Raw genomic sequence first — 20,083 nt, forward strand, 5'->3', positions numbered from 1 at the left:
GTTTTTCCTGGAGAACCTTTTCATCTGTCTTGTTGACAGCACCGTTAATGAGCCCTTGTTGGCGTCCAGAAGCAGCTAAGTAGCAGGGGCGGAGAACACAGTCAATGCAGTCCAGGAGCTCACAGACTGAGGCGGGCAGAGCCAGACTGGACAGCCGCCCGGTGCTCCCGACCTCAGCACGGGCAGGGGGTCACTTGGGAAAGGGCAGAGCCCCACACCGACAGCCTCACTCATTGTCCCTCCCACCGGTGCCCCTCGCAGAGCACCGAGGGTGAACTGCTGCTCCCGCAGGCCCGGGGTCCGCGCCTGGCCAAGGAGGGCACAGTGACCCTGGAGGATGACTCAGTGGCCCCACCTCACCTCTGTCCTGAAACTCCTTCTGTGGACCAGAGCCCATTTCCAGGATGGGAATACTGAGGCCCGTGAACACACAGAAGATGAGGGATGGGGGATCAAGCCCAAGTCACTGCCATCAGATCCAGGCTTCCCAACCCCCCGCCTTCGGGCAGGTCTGACCCCCTTGTTTTCAGGGACCTCATCCACGACACCCGCTCTGGGGGCTTGTCTTGCAGCTGCGGTTCCACCAGCTGGGGCTGAACGGAGACACCAAACCCCTGAAAAGCCACGACCATTAAAGGAGAGCTGGTCCTCCCTGACTCTGAGGGACAAGGAGGCAGCACAGTACGGGTTCTCCCGCTCCAGTGCCCGCCCGGTCCACGTTCCCACGCGCCCCACGAATGGGCTCACAAGCAAGCAGCTCCGGGCAGCCACGGTTCATCCACTTAGGGCGAGGCACGCACATGTCCGTCCCGGCGGCAATGCTGCACCCCTGCTTTCTGAGAGCATCCAGCAGGCCCGGGAGTGCTCTCGCCCTGGAGGTGCGCCCGTGGCTCATTCGGGGAGCAGGTCACATCCTCGGTAGCTCCTCGGCGGGCCAGGCACCACGTTCTAGCTGCAGAGCACGCACTTTTAAGAGAGAGAGCTTGTTTGACGTCTGGGAGGTTTACTTGGTTTAAGTTTGTTGTTCTCCCTTCCTGCTGTCAAGAGGTAAACAGACACCCGATACATCTTCCTAAGGAGGGCCAGATTAATAATGCATCGGAGAGGTGGGAGGAAGGGCCAGGCTGTGCCACCATCCGGCTGTGTGACCCAGGCCAACTGACTGTGCCTTTCTGGGCCTCTTCTCCTCAGCTGTACTTGGGGCTGGGATCCCGCCCTACCCTGAGCTCCCGACCGGCAGCTACCTGCTCGGTGTCACTTCACAGCCCCCAAGCCCGGGAGGGAGGTATTTCCAGATGAGGAAGGATGGCTCGGAGACGGGACTTAGTTTCATCAAAGTCTTGCAGCAAGTAACTAACTCAGCCAGGACTCAGGCCAGTCCATTTCCTAGCCTTGCTTCTTCCCCGGCCGTGAGCTCTTGGGGACACTGAGGCACCCTGGTTTCCCGATGGCCGTCACTGCCCTTGCCACTCCTGAATGCAATGGTTTGGAGGCAGGCCTGGGGGGCCGTTGGCACCGAGTCCCCACCCTGGCTCCACCTTGCCCTGGGCGGGTCTCCTAACCTCCCTGCCCCTCCTCTGCTTTATCTGCAGGATGGGCATGTTGCTTCCTGCCCTGCCTCCCGCCTAGGACAGGTGTGAGGCTCGGCTGAGCGACACGGGGACAGGCTTGCTCTCCATCAGGACCTGCCCGGGTACGAGGACTATATGAGGACATGCAGAGGGGCACACGAGGCCCCCCCGACCCAGAAGGACAGCATTCAGTGGCTCACGCTGACTGGCCTCAGACCAGATGCAGCTCCCCTCCCCCCGGGGTGGGTGGCATTTTAGGGAGCTGGACTGGGCAGGCATGGCTCGTAGGGAGGAGCAGACTCAGTGGCAGGAGGGGTTCTGAAGCTGCACAAACGGGCAGCCGCCCAGCCTGGGTGTGACCTGGCTCGGGGATGCAGTGAGGATGCAGCCGTCACATTCACAGCAGGGCAGGAGGGAGGCTGGGACGTGGCCGGCTCCTCGTTCCTGCCACCTCTAGCACCCTTCAGACCCAGGGCTGCTCCAGGAAGAGCCCAGCCTTTTCCAGAAGACAGGAATGATTTCATGCAGATATTCCTGGTTTTTTGCTGAGCGAGCAAGACAATTCTGTGTCTCCTTTCCCTCCCTTCTTGGCAGAAAGGGCGGCAGAGCCGTGGGCCCTGGTCCCATAGTAGGCCTGGCAGCGCTGAGGTGTTTCAGTGAAACCCAACCTGTGTCGTCCGCAGACGGCAGGGCTCAGCCAGCTGGACTCACCCTGCTCCAGGCTCGGCGGTGCTGGCTTCCCCAGTGCCCTGCTACGCGGCCTGGCACACAGGCCCTCCCCTCTCCTCCATCCCCACCCCAGCCTAGCTGATCACACAGCCCCCATCGGCCCCAAAGGAAGCTGCCATGCCCTGTCCAGCCCACCCCCGCTCTCCAGCCTGCCTCTACCAGCTCGAGAAGATGAGCAGACTGACTATTCCACGAGCTTCCAGAAAGCTCAGAATCCCCATCTGTGCACGGGGGGTGGGAATGAGGTGGCCCCATGGGGCTGTCTGCACCGTTTCTCCCTGGCCATCTTCTCGGACTCTTCCTAGCTGCTCGTAGAGCACCTGCCCTCTCCTGCCTGGCTCCCTCGGAAGTTCTGAGGGATCTGGGAGAGCCTGGCCTTCAGACACCTGGTTCAGATTCTGCTCCTCCACTTGCCAGGTGCATGATTTAAGGCAAATGCAAGCCTTTCTCGAGTTTCAGTCCCACATCTACAAAACGGGTAGACTACAACCCATCGTGGAGGGCATGTTGGCCCAAGAGTGGGGGAAGGGACTGCACCACACTTCAGGAGCTCCCAGTGCTATAGTTCGGTGCCCTATGCTCTCCATCACTGGCACCACCCCATGGGAAGCTCTGAGAACGCCAAGCAAGGTCCTCTGGCACGTCCTCCACCCTCACTCTGCCTTCAGCCCTGTACTGACCCCCAGAATTGCTGGGAGGGGCAGGACTGTGCCTTCCCTAGAGGAGCTGGAGGCCAGCTGGGAGACAGGTCCCTAATATGGAGACAGTAGGGCGGGGGCTCTGACATTCAGAGGAAGGCACAGACCCAGCAGGGCTGCAGCCCAAGTGGAGAGCAGGATGGAGTCTGGTCCTGCATGCTAGGCCATGTGGCCAAGAATGGTGGCACTTCCAGAGCCAGGACCACGTCTCAGCCTCCCCTGTGTTGCCCACCTGCCTGGAGTGGCCTTCTTGACATGACAGGAGCTCTGGAAAAGGCAGCCACTGTCCCCATTGATAGAAGAGGTGACAGTGGAGGGAGGCTGAATAATGGAGCTCTTAGGGACCAAGGCCTCCAGTGCTTGGAGGGTAGGGACAGAGGATGGGACAATGGCCTCACACTGGGGAGGCTTCTGAATAAGATGTGAACATCTCAAAGACAAAGATATCTTTTTTCCCATTTTTCCAGTGCTTTCTACCATGCCTGGTATAGAAGACTCATTATCACCACCATCACCACCAGCACCACCAGTAACATCATCATCACCAAGACCATCATCACCATCATCACCAAGACCATCACCACCACCATCACCACCATCACCATCACCACCATCACGACCACCATCACCATCACCACCATCACCATCACATCACCATCACCATGATCACGACCACCATCACCATCACCACCAGCACCATCATCATCACCAAGACCATCACCACCATCATCACCATCACCATCACCACCACCACCACAATCACGACCACCATCACCACCATCACCACCACCGCCATCACCACCATCACCATCACCATCACCACCATCACGATCATCATCGCCACCATATCACAAGTCACTGTGCTATGTGCTTCACACTACTGATATGTATTTTACAGAAAAGGAATATGAGAAGTAGAGCTTAAGCGATGTGCTCAAGGTCACACGCAAGTTGGGATTCACAGGGTTGGGAATAGAACTGTCTGACCCAAGGGACCATCCTCATATGTTAAATAAATAGCAGTGGCTGCCCCTACTCAGTACAGTTTCTGGAGAAGGGGACTCTTGCTGTGAATGAGACAAGATGCTGGGCTGACTCTGGGCCTCTAGAACATGGTTGCTCTGGGCCACAGGTACTGGAAGGAAAATAGGTTCATTTGCATGTAATTTGCATACAGCTGCTGAAAATAAGCCCAGATTCCCCATCACTTAAAAACTGCATTGTTTCTGTCTTGAATGGGACCTTCCCACGCGTGCACCACCCCCAATCACCCTGCTGTGGGGTTATGTCCCCTCATCACCCCTCTGAAGGAGGCAATTCCCCACTCGGGGGTGATCTTAGGCAGGGAACCTCCTCTCTCTAGAGGAGCTAGGTCTCTTCCCACGGCTCTCCCAGCGGAAGCACGCAAAGTTGGACTGGGGCAGGGTGGGAGGCTGAGTCCCCCTGCAGGGGAGAGGCTGAGGGGGACCACCTTGCAAGGGCAGGTGTTTTGTGAGCCTACGGCTTCCTTGAATTAGCAGGCCTAATGCATCTAAACACCTAGGCTGAGCAGGATGCCAGGTGCTGCCTCCAGGGACAGGCCAGCCGCTGCCTGCCCAGCTGAAGAGCCTCTGGGGGTCTCCTCCCTCCTCCAGGCCACCACCTTCCAGCCCCATCCCTCCCATCTGCCTGCCCTTTGGCCAGGGCTCAGGAATGCTGGGCAGTTTCCCTGCTGGTACAGCTCTCCAAAACTCAATCTGGGACTCGAGGCTGTTGGGCTGGGAAGAAGCTGAGCTAGAAGGGGCCCTGGAGGCTGCCCCCCCGAGTGAGTTTCCAGAGGCACTTGGGAACAGGGCCCGGGTCTCTCCGGAGATCCACTCTGGACAAGGGTCTGTCTGGGTGATTGTGAGACGCGACCACGCCCTTCCCTCCCTTCGTGGTGGGGTGGGTGGACAGATCAGAGGCTGGAGGTCGAGCCCCAGGCATGCTGCTTTCCCTCTGCCCCTGGGCCCAGCTCCCTACATCCCTTAATTCCGTTGCCCTCCTTTGGGAGGCTTTTCCAAGTCAATCTAAGCCATGCTGATTTATCCTCTATCCTTGTCTGGCTCACGGTGATGGCATTTAATCAGCCACCCTCTCTGGCAGTTTCTTCCGGGCCTCAAGGGCACCCCCAAAAAACATAACCTGGCCCATAAAACAGGAACACAGTGGCCAGGCTGGCCAGCTGCCCCAAGCTGCCCCTCCCACAGCCCGTTTGCCAGCACCCTGTTGGCCCTCCCAGAGCCCAAGGTGAGCGCCCATTTGCCGGAAGAGCACAGCAAGACCATGGGGAGGGGGCAGCACTCCGGGCTCCACAGCCACTCCCAAGGACCAGCCCTGTTCTCCATCTGAGCAGGACTTCTTCATGAATCAAGAAAGGGTAATGCGGCCTCTGCCTGGGGGGGGGCTGGAGGGCCACACAGAAATGCCTTTCCTCCATCAGCCTTGGGGACAGCCCCCTGCAGGAGCTCGCTGCAGCCCAGAGCGGCCACAGTGGCCTGGGGCCTGACCCCAGGGCCCGCACACACCTTCCTGTGTGCCTACAGGCTCCCCAGGTCCCGACCTGAGGACGCTGCCACTGCCAGCCCAGAGACCAGGTGTGTCACCCCAGGTCCCCAAAGTCCTGGAGGCAGCACGCAGGCTCAGATGAGCAGGGCCACCCCCAAAGTCATAATGAACTCAGGCCTCAAGCTGCTCCGAGTGGCCAAGGATACTGTGGGGCAGGTAGGTGAGGGCTGAGTGGGGTGCAGGGGCTTGTCGGGGGCACATCTGATGAGGGGGCTCCAGGAATGGAAGAGGGACATTGTCTGACTGCTTCCCACTGATGCAGGGAGGAAAGCATCCCCCAGCCCTCGCTGGGCTCCCCCCGCCATGCTCTTGCCAGGCAGCGCCCGCCCTCAGGTGGGAGGAGGTCGGTGGCTCTGGCCTGCAGGTGCTATGTGTGGGGTATTTATTAAACACTGAGCAGATTGATTTAAATCTCTGCCTAGGGTTATTTTTCTGCCTGGCACTCATTCAGAGCAGGGCTGGGTGGGGCCGGTACTGCTGCGTGGAGCCGCTGCGGACAGGAAAGGGCAAGACTCTGGGGCCCTGGGCCTGACGCCCCAGTGCACACAGGGTCACCCCTCCCCACCCCCCATGTCCCCACCAGCTGTCCCCCACGGCACCCAGAACACAATTCGCATTTACATTTCTCAGCAGATGGAGGAGAGATCTATAACAATCTGATCACGAAAATGAGATTGTCCCATGTTCTCTGCACCCAGGGACATCACACACACTCAGGCCTCAACGAAATCTGATTGCTGCTTATTTAACCTGCTCAGCCTCCAAATTAAAAGGCAGCCTCCCCTCCCTGCCCCCAATACTCCCCTCCCCCCGCAGCAGGCTCCAACAGGCCCTCTGGGCTGCCGTGGTTAAACACCCTGTCCCTGAGAATGCCAGGAAGAGAGCCCCCACAGCCTCCCCTGGGGCGCCCTGGGGCTGAGTCATGGGGGTGGCAGAGGCAGGCCGGTTGACTCTCCCCCCACCAGGGCCCAGGGATGACTGCCTCCTCGGGCCTGGACAGCTTGAACCTGGACCCTGACGGCTGGCGGGCACCCAGCAAACGTATCAGATTCTGACCTGATCCAAACCCCTAATTTTACAGAGAAGAAAATGGAAAAGGTCAAGTCACGGTCATGGGAAAACTAGCCCAGAGCCTCTGCACCTGGGAAGCTCCACTGACTTCTGAAGGAAAAGAGGAGGAGCAGGGGAGAGAGGAGGAAGGAAGGGAGGAGGGGAGGGGAGGGAGGAAGGGAGGAGGGGAGGGGAGGGAGGGAGGGAGGAGGGGAGGGGAAGGAGGGAGGAGGGAAAAATTAAGGGGCAGCGGAGCAAGTGGGAGCCAGCTGGGGCTGGGTGGGCCGGGCCCTCAGCCCTCGCTGGGCAGGGTCACCTGTCCCCCCTGCAGGTGCATCAGCCAGGGGCCGGGCCAGGGTGACCAGCGGGTTTCTTAGCTAGGCCTGCCCTTTGCTGGATGTGGATGAGCTCAGAACCCAAGCTCCTCAGGCTGCCCTCTGACCAGAGGCCCGGTCCCAACCGAGACCTTAGTCGTGCATCTCCTAACGTCACCTGCCCAAAGGACCAGCCTTAGCCTTGCCTGCAGGGGTGCCTGCAAAGTTCCCCCCTCCCCAATTCCTGGACAGAAGCCCGGGAGGGCTTTTACTGAGCACCTACTGCATGCTGAGCTCTGTCCTAGGCGCCAGGCAGGGACGCAGCCAGAGCTCTGCCTCATGGGGCTTGTGTCCCACTTGGGAGAGAGAGCGTCTCAGAAGACAAGTCCCCACGGGGGTGTCGGCTGCAGGGGGGACGGATCAGGGGAAATCCCCTCTGTAACAGGAAGCAGAAGACAGGAGGGCGGGCGGGAGTGGCAGGAAGGAGAAGGCCGCACTGATGGAGCGCGCCATGCTGTCAGCCGGCTGGCCGCGGGGCTCGTGGGGAGAGGGCCGGGGAGAGGGCCGCCGGGTGAGTCAGCATTCCACAACGCAGGGATTTTATCAGCCGGGTCCTCGTGGCAAACAGCCCCGTGTATGCACGCATGTGTCCTGCAAAGCTCCGCAAAGGCAGGTCCCGTGGCGCAGTGCGGCTAACACCGCACCCAGGATTACCGCGTCTGCGTGCTCCTTGGCCACATGGCCGTCTCTGGGGATCAGGAATTTGGGAACTCCCCTCTTTTTCTGCTCTCTAGAAGAGTCTGTAGAGGCCGGACCTCTTCCTTGAAGGTCGGGGGGGGACACTTAGGAGGCTGCGTGGCTGTGTGCACCCCGCGCCCCACTCTGCCCTTCTGCGTACTTCTCCAGGAACCTGTTTTCTACATTACAACTGTTGGCATCAAATCGTTCATGTAATTCTCTTATTTTGGAATTTCGACTCCTCCCCTCCTAGCCTGTCTACTTTCCTGGTCTTTCTGAAGAACCAGCTTCTGGCTTCAGGAGACTGTTGTGACCCACTCGATGTGCCCTTGTTTCCATTGTCCTCCCTTCCGGCTTCCCGGGGTCCGTGCGTCCTTCTGCCACTGGCACTCATCTCGGCCTCATATCTTCATGCAGCAACTCTCTGCCTGCCTCGTTTGTGGCAGAAGCCTGTAAGGCCACGGATTTCCTCCGAAGGTCCCCACACAGTTCCATATGCCGTGCTGTATTATTATTCACTTGGGTCTTTTTCACACATCCAGTAATTTGCACACCCATTAATGGTTTCTTCTTTGACCTCTGAGTTTAGAAGTCTTTTTAAATTTCCAAACATACAATAAACTTATTTTTCTTTTACTACTTACACCAACAATTGCATTTCTCTAACTGCATTTTCCAAAACTCGCCATGCGTTATGCATTACTGAGGCTCTGAAGTTTGCTGACACTTGACATCAGACGGTGTGCATGTCCCGGGCACACCTGAGGACAGCGAACTGCTCCCTGCTGGTCCGGGTCCTGTGAGTCTGCGAAGCCCTGCAGCCTCTCTTCACTAAGTTCTGAGCCCCCCCCCCAGAGCCCCCCGCCCCCGCGACACTGGGCTCCCCCTGGAGGAGGGATCTTATCAGGCAAATCCCGGTGTATGCAGGGTCCTCATTTTCCTGATGAGTGGAACCTGTCACAGAATAATTTTCTTCATCACATTTCATTGTCCTACTTCACTCATGTTTACGAATATGTGTGTCCTAACGTGTTCTGCCTGAAGCCAGGTCTGCCAGCTGCAGGGTTCGTGTGGGCGCGCGGGGATCTTCACCCGGTCCTTGTCAACCTGCAATCGGACGATCCTTGCTTCGGACGGGCTCCAAACCCACGTGCAGAGGTGGGCATGATTTCCCGTTTTCCATTTGCTTCTCTTTCCATGTGAGTTTTGTTTCCTCTTTTTTTTTCTTTTCCTTTTTTGTTTAATAAGAATTTGTGTTTAATTGTGTTCTCATTCGATTTTTACTGGTTTGGAAGTTCGATCCCCTAACACTCCTGGTTCAGAGGTGACCCCTGCCTCAGATCTCACTCTGCTTTTCACTGGTCCTATGATCTGGCCATGCACCACAGCCCCGCGGCCCCCCTGCTACCGTGCCCTGGCCACCGAGGCTCCCGTCCCGCCACCATGGCCACAGAACCACCGCTCTGACCACGTTCTATGCGGGGACTCACACGGTGGGTGACCCTGAGCCTGGCCGGTCCGCTCAGAGCCCACGCACTGTACTGCACCGCGTGAAGACGCTGCGCGTTCACGGTGTTTCCAGTCTGAGACTCTTACAAACAGAGATGCTGTGGACACCCGTGCACAGGTTTTTGTGTGAACGTGACTTTTTACCTCTCTAGGATAAACATCCGGGAGCGCAGTTGTTGGGCAGTATATTTAAGACACTACCGAACCGGCTTCCAGAGCGGCCGTCCCGCGGGCAGCGCCCGGACAGCCCAGGCTCCCCGCGTCCCTGCGTCTCCCCCTTCTGCCTCTGGGGCAGGTGCGCAGCAGGACCTCATTACAGTTTTACTTTGCATTTCTCTAACATTAGTGGTGCTGAACATCTTTTCAGATGCTCATGGGGCCATTGTAAATCTTCTGTGGTAAGTGCTCAAATCTTTTGCCCATTTTCTCACTGAATTGTTTGTTTTCTTACTTTTGAATTTAGAGAACTCTTTACATATACAGGATACAACTCCTCTGTTTCTCTCCATGAATAACTTGTCTTCCCAATGTCTTCTCAGGGCCTTTTGCAGAGGATAAGTTTTTAATTTTGATGAAGGAGCCCTTGAGTTTTTACCGTGTATAATTATTAACAGAAGCTAAAATTAATCCATGTTTAACTTCCCTAGAAACAATATGAGATGAGAATACTTTAGCAACTCTTCCCAACTAATATACTATCCTTGTCCGGTTGTTGGTGTGTGCTTCCCAAAGATTTCACCCCACAAATTAGACACTGTAGTCACAATTATTACTTTATTACAAAATCACTTCATTATTTCACATAGTCATTTGGTGCATCTGCCTCCATACTTACCACTTTCGTGCCCCCCCCCCCCCCCGTCCTTCCAGCGTCGGCTCCTCCGTCCTGCCGTCTGTCCTTCAGACGGTCCGCTAGGGAGCGCCTCTTGCTGGTGAGCCCACCAGGTTCTCGCTGCCGTGGAAGCACCTGCATTTGTCTTTGTCCTTGACGTTTTGTGGAAACGTGACTCTACGCTCACGGTTATTTTCGGAACACTTCACAGACACAGTCTCACCGCGCTCCAGTTTCCCTCGTTGTTGCGTGACTCGGGCGGCAAATACACTTGTTGCGCTCCTCCTTTCCACGAGAACAAGACCCCCTCCCGTGGCACTCTGTGGCTTCTCCCCATGTGGCCGGGAGAGCAGCTGTCGCACTCCTGCCGTGCGGTGTCCCTGCACCCGCTGCACCTGCCTGGCCCGCGTCAGACTCCGGCCTTCTGGGTCCCAGCGGCCGCGCTCCTCTTCAGCTCCGCCGGGCTCTGCGGCTCGGCACTCCGCGACACAGCAGCCACCCCGGGCGTCCCTCCGCTTGCCATTCGTCACTTCCTCTGCCACCAGACGCCCATGCTCGTGGCCGTCCATGGAGTCCTTCATTTCTAAAAGTTAGAGGTGGTCTTCTTCAGACACACTTGGTCCCTTTTGGTCATCTCTTCTTATTGCTCATTGTTGTGACCTCATCTTGTTTTAAAGTATTTCTTAGGAACGATCCATGTCCTAAGTCTGAGGAATTCCAGCAGCTGCACTCCTCCAGGGCTTGTGCCCGCCAGCTCGGCGCCTCAGCAGACACAGGCCGGGCGCCCGAGACCGCGGAAACGGCTTTCCTCCCAGCTCCGGCGGCTGTGAGTCCGAGTCCGGGACCCAGGCGTGGGCAGGGCTGGTGCCCGAGGACCCCCTGCTGGCGTGCGGCTGACCATCCCCTGCCCGCGTCCTCACATGGTCGTCCTCCGGCGCCCGTCTCCGTCCTCCTCGCCCCTTGCTTGCAAGGACACCGGTCAGCGTGGATCGGGGCCTCCAGTGACCTCCTTTGTCCTAATCACCTCCCCAAAGACCCATCTCCAGGCACGGTCCCCTCTGAGGCCCTGGGGTGAGGACTCAGCGCGTGTTTTGGGGACACAGTTGGACCCATAACGGGGCCTGTTTTGTTATCTCTGCAACTGTTCCTGCTTCCTGGGCTTTCCACTCCGTGGCCCCATGACATATGGCGTGGTATCTGACCATGGGGGCACATGGGCCTCTCATTCTGTGGGCCGCCCAAAGGCCCGACTGGCCCCTTCCCTCCGTGAAGGGCCTTTGCAGGTCTGGGATCTCAGATCAGCCCTGAACTTGCTTCCCACTCGGGCAGCAGGGGAGGTGATGGTGGGTAGGGAACAAGACCAGTTCCTTTGCTTCTTTGTAAGGCAGCAAAGCACTTTAAATGGTGGGTTTCCAGGTTACACTGTTCTGAAGCCCGAGAGCCAGTGCACGTCCTGCGGCTGCTCCAGGGGTGAGATGCACGAGGCTCCCTCGCCTGTTAAGGCAGCGCCACGAGGGGACAGGGCGAGAGCCTGCAGTCCTGACACGGGCTCCAGGCCTGCCTCAGGCGTCATCCCTGCACCCGCAGTGCACCCCGGACTCTCGGGTTTGCCATCTGTACAAGGGGTGCACTGAGGTGACCTGCAGCGTCTTCCAGCCCCCTGCCCCTCCAGCCTCTGGACACACCGCCGGAGGCCCTGCAGACGAGCCACAGACCGTCTCCCGTCATGGCCACCGACACCTTCTAGATGCCCCACGTCCGGACCCTTTCTTCTCTGCCCCACCGGGCCCTTCTGGAACCCTCCCCTGGCACCTGTCACTGCAGCCTTCACGGGCTCTCCTCCTCCACGGGACTGCTCCTGCCTTCTCTCGCTGCGCCATTCCCCCTCCTCCCACGCGGGGTCCTCAGAGCCCTGTCCCCCTCTACACCCCTTCCCTCCTCGGGCCCCACAGCCCCGGTGACCCCCATGCTGGGACAGCCCACTCATGCACTTGCTCCGGAGCACCCCACTGCTGGGCCCACGGGCACCTGGTACGGGACCCCAACCTTGGCTTCACTCCCCACCTGCTCGCGTCCATTCAGAGTCTGTGCTGCTGGGGAGAGTGTCCAGGCAGGACAGGCTCTGAGGCTGGCGGCCAGGGCTGACCCCCACTGCAGTCCCATCTGGGAGGGGCGGCCGTCCTCTTGCTGCGTCCTTCACATGCTCCCCATGACTTTCCTTCCTAGGACACTCTGACTGGCTCCTGTTTAACCCAAGACCACAGCACCCCTCCTAGAGACTCTTCAGGCTCCGCTGGTGCATCCCCAAGAGGAGCTTCCAGAGACCCAGGTGTGAGGACAGCACCCCAGAACCACCCGGGTTCTCCTCCATGCATGAGCACCCCCGCCCCCAAGGCCAGCCAGGGGCTCTGTTCTCCCTGAGGCGCTGTCTGGCCTCCTTGTGCACCCCGACCCATGGCCTGACGACAGGCACCCACTGTCCCCATCATGCTCCTCCCTCCCCAGGCTGTCTGCAGCGCAGGGCTCCAGCCACAGAGGCCAAAGGGGGCCCCGGGGCCTCGGAGGCAGACAGACCTGGAGGCACCACCTCTCAGGCCCTGACTCTTAAGCCTGCAGCAGGGGTGAAGGCTGCTTTGCCCCAAGCTGAGACCTGATTCTCTGCCCGCCCTTTCCTCCCACCTGCTCTCAGGGCCTCACTGACATCTGCCATGTCATCTCTAGGGCCTCTGCCCACAGGCCTTCATTAGCATGGCCACGCCCTGCCTTCCCGGGCACTAGGTCCCACCCATGCTGGGCGGCTGGCCGCCCGTTTCAGCTGCCAGACAACGGGATGAGATGCAAGCAAGGCATCCTTAAAGGGAGGAGACGTGCTTTCTTAATCCCTCCTCTCCCTCCTGCCACTTGGAACATGAGTGCAGTGGTGGGAGCCCTGCAGCCATCTGGGACCATGAGCACACGAGGGAGCAGGGTCCGTAGGCCACGTGAGGATCACCAAGCACAGATAGCTTCTAAGTAAAAGTCATCATGCCTGTTTTCCCCAAACATGCCATCTGGGTTTTCTGTAAGATATAGCCAAATCTAGTTTTAATTTATACACAGAAAACATTTACCCAATATGTATTTACTTGCTTAGTATTGTTTTCTACAGCTGACCATGAGCTCTGGGAGGAAAGGCTTCTGGTCTGCCTTGGTCACTTATGCATCTTCAGCACTTAGTATGGGGCCAGGGCCACAGGAGGCACATGGTAGGTATTATGGAAATAACTGGGGTCAGGGCTCAGGGTAACCAGGATCAGGGCCCAGAGTATAACTAGAACGAAGGCTCAGAGTGTGAGTGATATCAGGGCCCAGTGTGTGATCAGAATCAGAGCCCAGAGTGTGACCTGGGTCAGGGCTCAGTGTGTGACCAGGGTCAGGGTCTGGGGTCTGACCAGGATCAGGCTCAGAGTGTGACCAGGGTCAGGGTTCAGTGTGTGACCAGGGTCAGGGGTCAAGTGTGACTAGGGTCAGTGCTCAGAGTGTGACCAGGGTCAGGGTTCAGTGTGTGACCAGGATCAGGGCTCAGAGTGTGAGTGATATCAGGGCCCAGTGTGTGATCAGAATCAGAGCCCAGAGTGTGACCTGGGTCAGGGTTCAGCGTGTGACCAGGGTCAGGGGTCAAGTGTGACTAGGGTCAGTGCTCAAGAGTGTGACCAGGGTCACGGCTCAGTGTGGGACCAGGATCAGGGCTCAGTGTGGGACCAGGGTCAGGGTCCGGAGTCTGACCAGGATCAGAGCTCAGTGTGTGGCCAGGGTCAGGGCTCAGAGTGCGACTAGGGATCGGGGCTCAACGTGTAACCAAGGTCAGGGCTCAGCATGTGACTGGGCTCAGGGCTCAGCGAGTAACTGGCTCAGGGCTCAGTCTGAGACTGGAGAAGGCATCAGCCTGTATTGCGAGGAAGCAGTGTTCGTAGCCAGTAGGGAGGTGAATGCCAACCTAGTGGGCATCTTTGAGTGGACAGGAACAGTCCATCCCTTCCACCCAGAATGAAGATTAATGAGGCTTAGAGTTGGCATGGAGATGGAACTGAGGTTCTAAGAGTAGAAGGAAGGCTTTCCAGGGCAGGACCATGTGAGTAAGGCTGCCATGGAGAGCAAATGGCACTGTTTGTCCCCAGAGGGAGAGGAGATTGGAAGGCTGGCAGGGCCAGGTCACAGGGAGCAGCTGGGTGAATGGCTGAAGAGTTTAGGCTCTCTTCCATAGACAAAGTTACTGACACGCTGCTGGTCCATGGTGAACCTGGAAAACCAGAGAAGGGTCCCACCCCATGTGCCTGAGACACTGGTCTTGGCTCTCTTCAGTACTGGGCTTCCCTGGAGCCCAGGAACCAGCACACTGTCCTGCCCACGCCAATACTTCAGGCTCCTGCTTCTGGAGAAGGCTTTTATCCACAGCGGTCAGAAGGAGGTCAAGAGGAGACGGGCAGAGGGCACGAGGCCCAGGACCAGCGAGGCCCTGGGGTTTGGTGAGCCCTGTCCTCTCCTGCTGGCCTCCGAGGAGAGGCTGGCCTCTCCGAACAGCCTCCCGAGTTGTGTGGCTGCCGCTGTGTGACGGCCGGTGGGGAACACCAGCTCCCTGAGGGACGCGACAAGGGACCCAGGAGGTCACAGAGGGAGCAGATCTGAAAACCCAGCAAGTGCCCGGGGCTCCCTGCCGGGGCTGAGCACAGAGGCACAGCCCATCTGCGAGAACAGGACTGGACTCTGTCTCGTTTGTTGGCAAGCATCATCGTTACGGTTCCTGCCTTTTTCATTATTTTATGCTTATATAAGAAAAATAATTTTTTTGCAAGATAATCAGGAGGTACAAAATGGCATCCCCCCATACAGTACCAAGTCACACATACGCGTCCACGTATCTATCACACCACAGATCTAAACCGGGAGAAATGACGAGACGTGGTGCCCTTGGCAGAATCGAGCAAAGTGCCGGAGCCAGCCCGCAGAGCCCACACGTTCAGGAGGAGCAGGAGGAGGTGGCTTCTGGAGGGCACCCCAGTTGTGCGGCTGCAGGGAGGTGCCGGCGCTGGCCTCCAACGCACTCAGCGCAGCCGGTGAGAGCACGGGATGGGGAGCGGAGGCTGGACTCAGCCAGTGCCCGTCCGCCTCCTCCAGCCACAACGTCCCTGAGTAGACTTCTGCCCAGGACCCACAGACCGGCCCCAGAGCCTTTCCCTGCATGTCACTGAGCGCCACAGACAATGCCTACGAGGGTGTCCTTTGTCCTCGATGGCTCCATCGAGGCCCCAGCTCTGCCCGGCTGTTGCCCAGCCCACCTCCCAGAAGGGCTGGAGTCCCTGCTGTGTGCAGCCCTCTGGGGGCCAGACCCTAGATCTCCTCCTCCACCTTCAGGATCATCCCTGAGAAGACCTCCAGGCCTGGGTGGGGGCCCTGGGGGCTGCTCTGGGAGCCTCTGGTGGGCCCACAGGCCACTCCGCCAGCAGGGGTGCCATCCACAACAGGGGGCGAGGCTCCCCGCACTGGGCAGGCCTCCACCAGCTTCTCGAGGGTCCGGTTGAGGGCCTCCACGCCGTCGGCCAGCCGCTGGCTCTGCTCCACCAGCCTCTGCAGCAGCAGGTTCTGCTGGGCCATCAGTGCGCTCTGCTGCTGGGACCAGCGGGAGAGCAGGGCACCCTGTCGCCGATGGGAGTCCAGCAACCGCTGCTCAAACTCGGAGGCCTCCCCCGCAGGCCTCCCAGGGGGTGGGGGTGGTGCAGTGGAGGGTGGGGAGGGTCCAAGGGCCCCTGGGAACGCAGCCGCAGGGGGCACCGAGGCTGGGGAGGCTGGGGAGGCCGGTGGGGAGGGCGAGGAGGTAGGCGCAGGGATAGTTCCTCGTAGGTCCAAGGGGTCAGGTTCAGGCAGGCTCGGCCCTTCCAGGGTCCGCAGGGGTAGCCACAGGCAGCTGGGGGCCTCATCCTCCTCGTCCGCTGGTGGAGGGAGACAGGAAACGTCAGCCCCCAGCAGCCATGACTGGGGCAATACACTGGAGGGGCAGAGAGATGATGGATGGGGAGGCCCTCTGCACACAGAGCTACTTAGGTCTCCCGATGCCCTTCCGTGGTGGGCAGCAGCACGCACAGGAGGAAAATAGGAGGACTCAAAGTTGAGTCTTCCTCCGGTAACACTGAGGTCCAAACCTCAGCCTGGGAACTGCAAAGCCTCAGTGCCCAGCCTCCATGCTGCCATTTGTCCACACATCCACCCAGCTGGCCCCTGTCTATCCACCATTCTGTCTATCTGTTCATTCACAATACCACCCACTCATCTCTCTGCCCATCAATTTCTTCATCCATCATCCGTCCATCTTCTTCCTTTCATCCTCCTTCCTTATACTCATCTGTCCCTCCACCCGTCATCCATCCTCCACCCACCCACCCATTTACCCACGCCTCTGTCCACCCCCCCATCCACCCCCCCATCTATCCATCATCCATCCATTTACTCACACTGTCCACCCATCCACCCATCCATCCTCCACCCACCCATCCATTCATCCAGCCAGCCATCATCCATCCGCCATCCACCTACCCCTTTATCCATAGCTCTGTTCACCATCCATCCATCATCCATTCATCCTACATCCACCCATTTACTCATGCCTCTGTCCACCCATCCACCCGTCCATGTACTCATACCTCCATCCACCCACCCATCATCCATCCATCCTCCATCCACCCATCTATTTACCCACACTTCTGTCTACCCATCCATCATCCATTCTCCATCCACCCATCTACCTATGGCTCTGTCCACCCATCCATCCACTTCTGTCCACCCACCCACCCTCCATCCACCCATTTACCTACGCCTCTGTCCACATATCCACCCACACCTCTGTCCACCCGCCCATCTATCCATCCATCCATCCATTTACCTATTCCTCGTCTACCCATCCATCCATCCACGCCTCTGTCCACCCATCCATCCAACCTCCATCCACCCACCCATCTGTCCATCCTCCATCCACCCATCCATTTGCCCTCACCTCTGCCCACCCACACATCCACCCATCCTTCCATCCATCCAGGCACCTATCCATGGATCTCTGGGTCCACTCCTCCAGCAAGTGGATGTTCGAGGAGGCTGAGAGGGTGTACCAGAGTTTCCCCAAGGCGGCAGGAAAAGCCCTGGACATGAAATCCTAGAGCCTAGGGTCCAAAACCAGCTCTGCCTCTTGACAGCCGTGCAGTCTTGGGAAACCCTTCTCTCCTCTGGACTTCCAATCCCCGTTGTCTGGCTGTAGGGATGGCTAACCCTTCCTCTTGTCAGGGTGTGGGGGGCACACTGGCCAACTTCCCAGGGAAAACCTGGACCTGAAACACGGGGCTGTGCCACGTCCCGTCTTGCTGGACACGCCCCAACGTGCTGGTGGGGAGGAGTGGGACGACCTTCCTCTGTGGCAGCAACTGCGGGCTTACCTCCTGGGCCTGAGCCTCGCTCACCTCACCTACGGCACAGGGGTCACTGCTTTGCAATGGAAATGGGGTAGTGATAATGGGCAGGGTCCAATGAGCTCCCTGGAAACGGGACAGGGGGTCTGAGCCTGATGAGGTGTCCATGGACACAGGGGGCCACCCATGCAGCCTCCACCTCCTCCTGCCGCTGATCTCTTCCTCACTGTCACATCTTCCTCCTGTGGTCCTGGCATCTGCCGATCCTTCCAACCTGGTGGCCCTGGATATTCATGGAGGCAGCCACCCTGCTGGCTTGTTGCTTCCCTCTCAAGATGCGGCTGTTGGTCAGGGCGACCGGCGGGCCCCGCCACTTGGAAGAGTTCCCATCAGAGAGAGGCCAGGCCCTGAGCTTCGGGCAAGTCTGCCTTGCTGGTCGTTTGCAAACTGTTACCTTCCACTCCGGGAGGACCAAGCTTGGTGGAGAGGTCCCAGGTGGAGGGCCTAGCTGCCCTCAGTGTGCTGTAAGGTGGCAGGGGCCATGGGCCAGGCAGTGAGCACTGAGTTGACGTCAGCCTGCCTCTGCTCCCATCCTGCAGACGAGACCTTGGCGCAGCCTGTTTCTTCTCCTGGTGCAGCATTCGCCCATTCTCATGTGCAGCTGACCCTCCGTCACCCCGACTTCTCATACTGAGGGCCATTGATGGAGAAGAGGGAAAGCCAACACAGCTTTGACTTCCCAGAGACCCCAGGGAATGAGGGCATCATCTCCCTGGAACGCTCTGCCCTGCTCCTGCCCACCACGGCCCCCACACAGTGCTCACACTCCTGACCTTCCCTGGGGTGGCTCCTCCTCTGGCCTCTGAGCACGCTGTCCTTTCTACCAGGACAACTACTACCTGGCCTTCAGGATGGAGCGTGTGCTCTCCCAGGAAACTCTCCCTGCCCCACCTCTCCATGGACCGAACTGTCCACCCCACCCTCCCCCTGGGATGCCCACTCATGGAGAGACAGTCTCTACAGTGTCCATCTGTGTGTGTCAGAGCCCAGCACGGAGCAGAGGGCCGGTGAGTGAGTGAGGAGTGAGTGAAGGATGGCTGCCCAGGCCTCCCTCCCAGCTGGACCTGGCCTAATCAGGTGCTCACGTGGCGGCGGCGGCGGCGGGTTAGCACGGAGGCCCAGCCGTCAGTCCCCGGGGCTGCTCTAAGCCCCATTGCAAGCAAATAAAGGCCTGATACTTGCCCTCACACCCTGAGCCAGCCAACTTGTCCCAAGCCAAGCTCCGATGGCTCCAAGAAGGGAGGGTCCACCCCAGCCTCCAGACCAGAGCCAGGCCAGAGGCAGCCCCGAGCCACACAGGTGCTTGGGCAGCTGGTGCAGGAGCAGGAGAGTCAGAGGAGGATCAGAGGAAGGGGACAGACCCCAGCAGACCCAGCTTGCCCTTCTGGGCAAAAGAGAAGCCACAGAGCTTTCTGGAAAGGCAGGTTGGTGAGTGTGCTCCCGGGCAACCGTGGCTGTGCCCAGCACCCATGGCAGTGAGACCCCCCACGGGGTCCTGCTCACACTCATGACCCATCCGTGACTCCAGCCTCAGCAGGGGTGCAGACAGCAGGCGGCGGCGCACGGCACCCTGGGTACAGACACCACAGTCCTCGCTCTGCGCTCCCCCGCACCAGTCCCCCTTGACTCAGAGAAGAGCCTGGGGGCGCGCCCCTCCCAAGTACTGGGCAGGGCCTAGGCCTCCCAGGGAGACGGGACAGAGGGGGCCGCGGGCCAGCCGTGCCGTCCTCTCATACTGACTTACTTGGTGCCGGCTGGCTCCAGCCAGGAGCTCGCTGGCCGCCTCTGTGTGCGAGGACGCAGCCTCAAGGCTGGCTTCAATCCTATCTGCAAATCAAGACAATAGAAGGAATTACAGAGTGTGACCCTGAGGCTACCCCAAGGGCGAGCCCCAGGGAGCCCAGGCCCAGAGGTGTGGGGGGTGGATGGCCGCTGCCCACCCCAGGGGTCACTAGGACCCCATGCTGGCTTCACTGGAGGCCAGGTGAGGAGTCCAGCCTCCAGAGAGACAGAGGCTGCAGGGATGAGGCACTGGGCCACCGCGGCTGGCGTGGGCACTGGTCACCAAGCCATCAGGAGGTGCCCCTGGGGGCAAGGGCAGCCCACTCAGGAAAGGGCCGAGGCCAGCCCGGACAGAGGCCTGGCCCTGTTACTTCTCTGCACCCTTGGGCAGTCCTCCTCCTCCTGACCATGGCCCCTGCCTCGAAGAAAGGGACAGAGACTGTCTCTGCAGGTCCCACGGAGCCACCATAAGGACCGTCCTGCCTGGGTCTGTGGTTGGGCGGCAGCGCGTGCTGGCCCGTGGTCTCCAGACAGTGGCCAACCGGCTCAGGCTTCAATGTGGGGCCTCAGGCATGGGCCTGGTGGGGGTGTCAACGCAGCCCTGACCAGTGACACCGGCGGCACAGGTGGGCCACCCTCACGAGGCCCAGAGCATCCCCAGGAAACCAGAGCATTCCACTCCACGATGCTGGCAGTAAAAAGGCCACATTGTGAAAACGTGCCAGACCCACTTGGAACTCAAGGCTAGGCTGCGGGACACACAGCGTGATGGTGAGTTAAGACT

The 20,083-nt window shown here is 59.1% G+C and overlaps 1 protein-coding gene across 7 annotated transcripts in view; it reads right to left on the reverse strand.

Moving 5' to 3' along the window:
* TSNARE1 (t-SNARE domain containing 1) overlaps window positions 1-20,083 on the reverse strand; it is a 151,493-nt gene that overhangs the window by 36,165 nt on the left and 95,245 nt on the right. For 4 of the 7 annotated variants that reach the window (XM_027573205.1, XM_027573223.1, XM_027573196.1 and 1 more), the window contains exon 13: window positions 14,455-15,993. In XM_027573205.1, coding sequence (XP_027429006.1) covers window positions 15,395-15,993 — 599 coding nt within the window. In that variant the 3' untranslated portion in view covers window positions 14,455-15,394. Of the gene's footprint in view, window positions 1-14,454; window positions 15,994-19,261; window positions 19,345-20,083 lie in introns of those variants that run through there. The other 3 variants (XM_027573251.1, XM_027573253.2, XM_035727175.1) reach the window with 2 other exon arrangements.

Source organism: Zalophus californianus, chromosome 4 (assembly GCF_009762305.2).
Source record: "Zalophus californianus isolate mZalCal1 chromosome 4, mZalCal1.pri.v2, whole genome shotgun sequence".
NCBI classification, from domain to species: Eukaryota; Metazoa; Chordata; class Mammalia; order Carnivora; family Otariidae; genus Zalophus; species Zalophus californianus.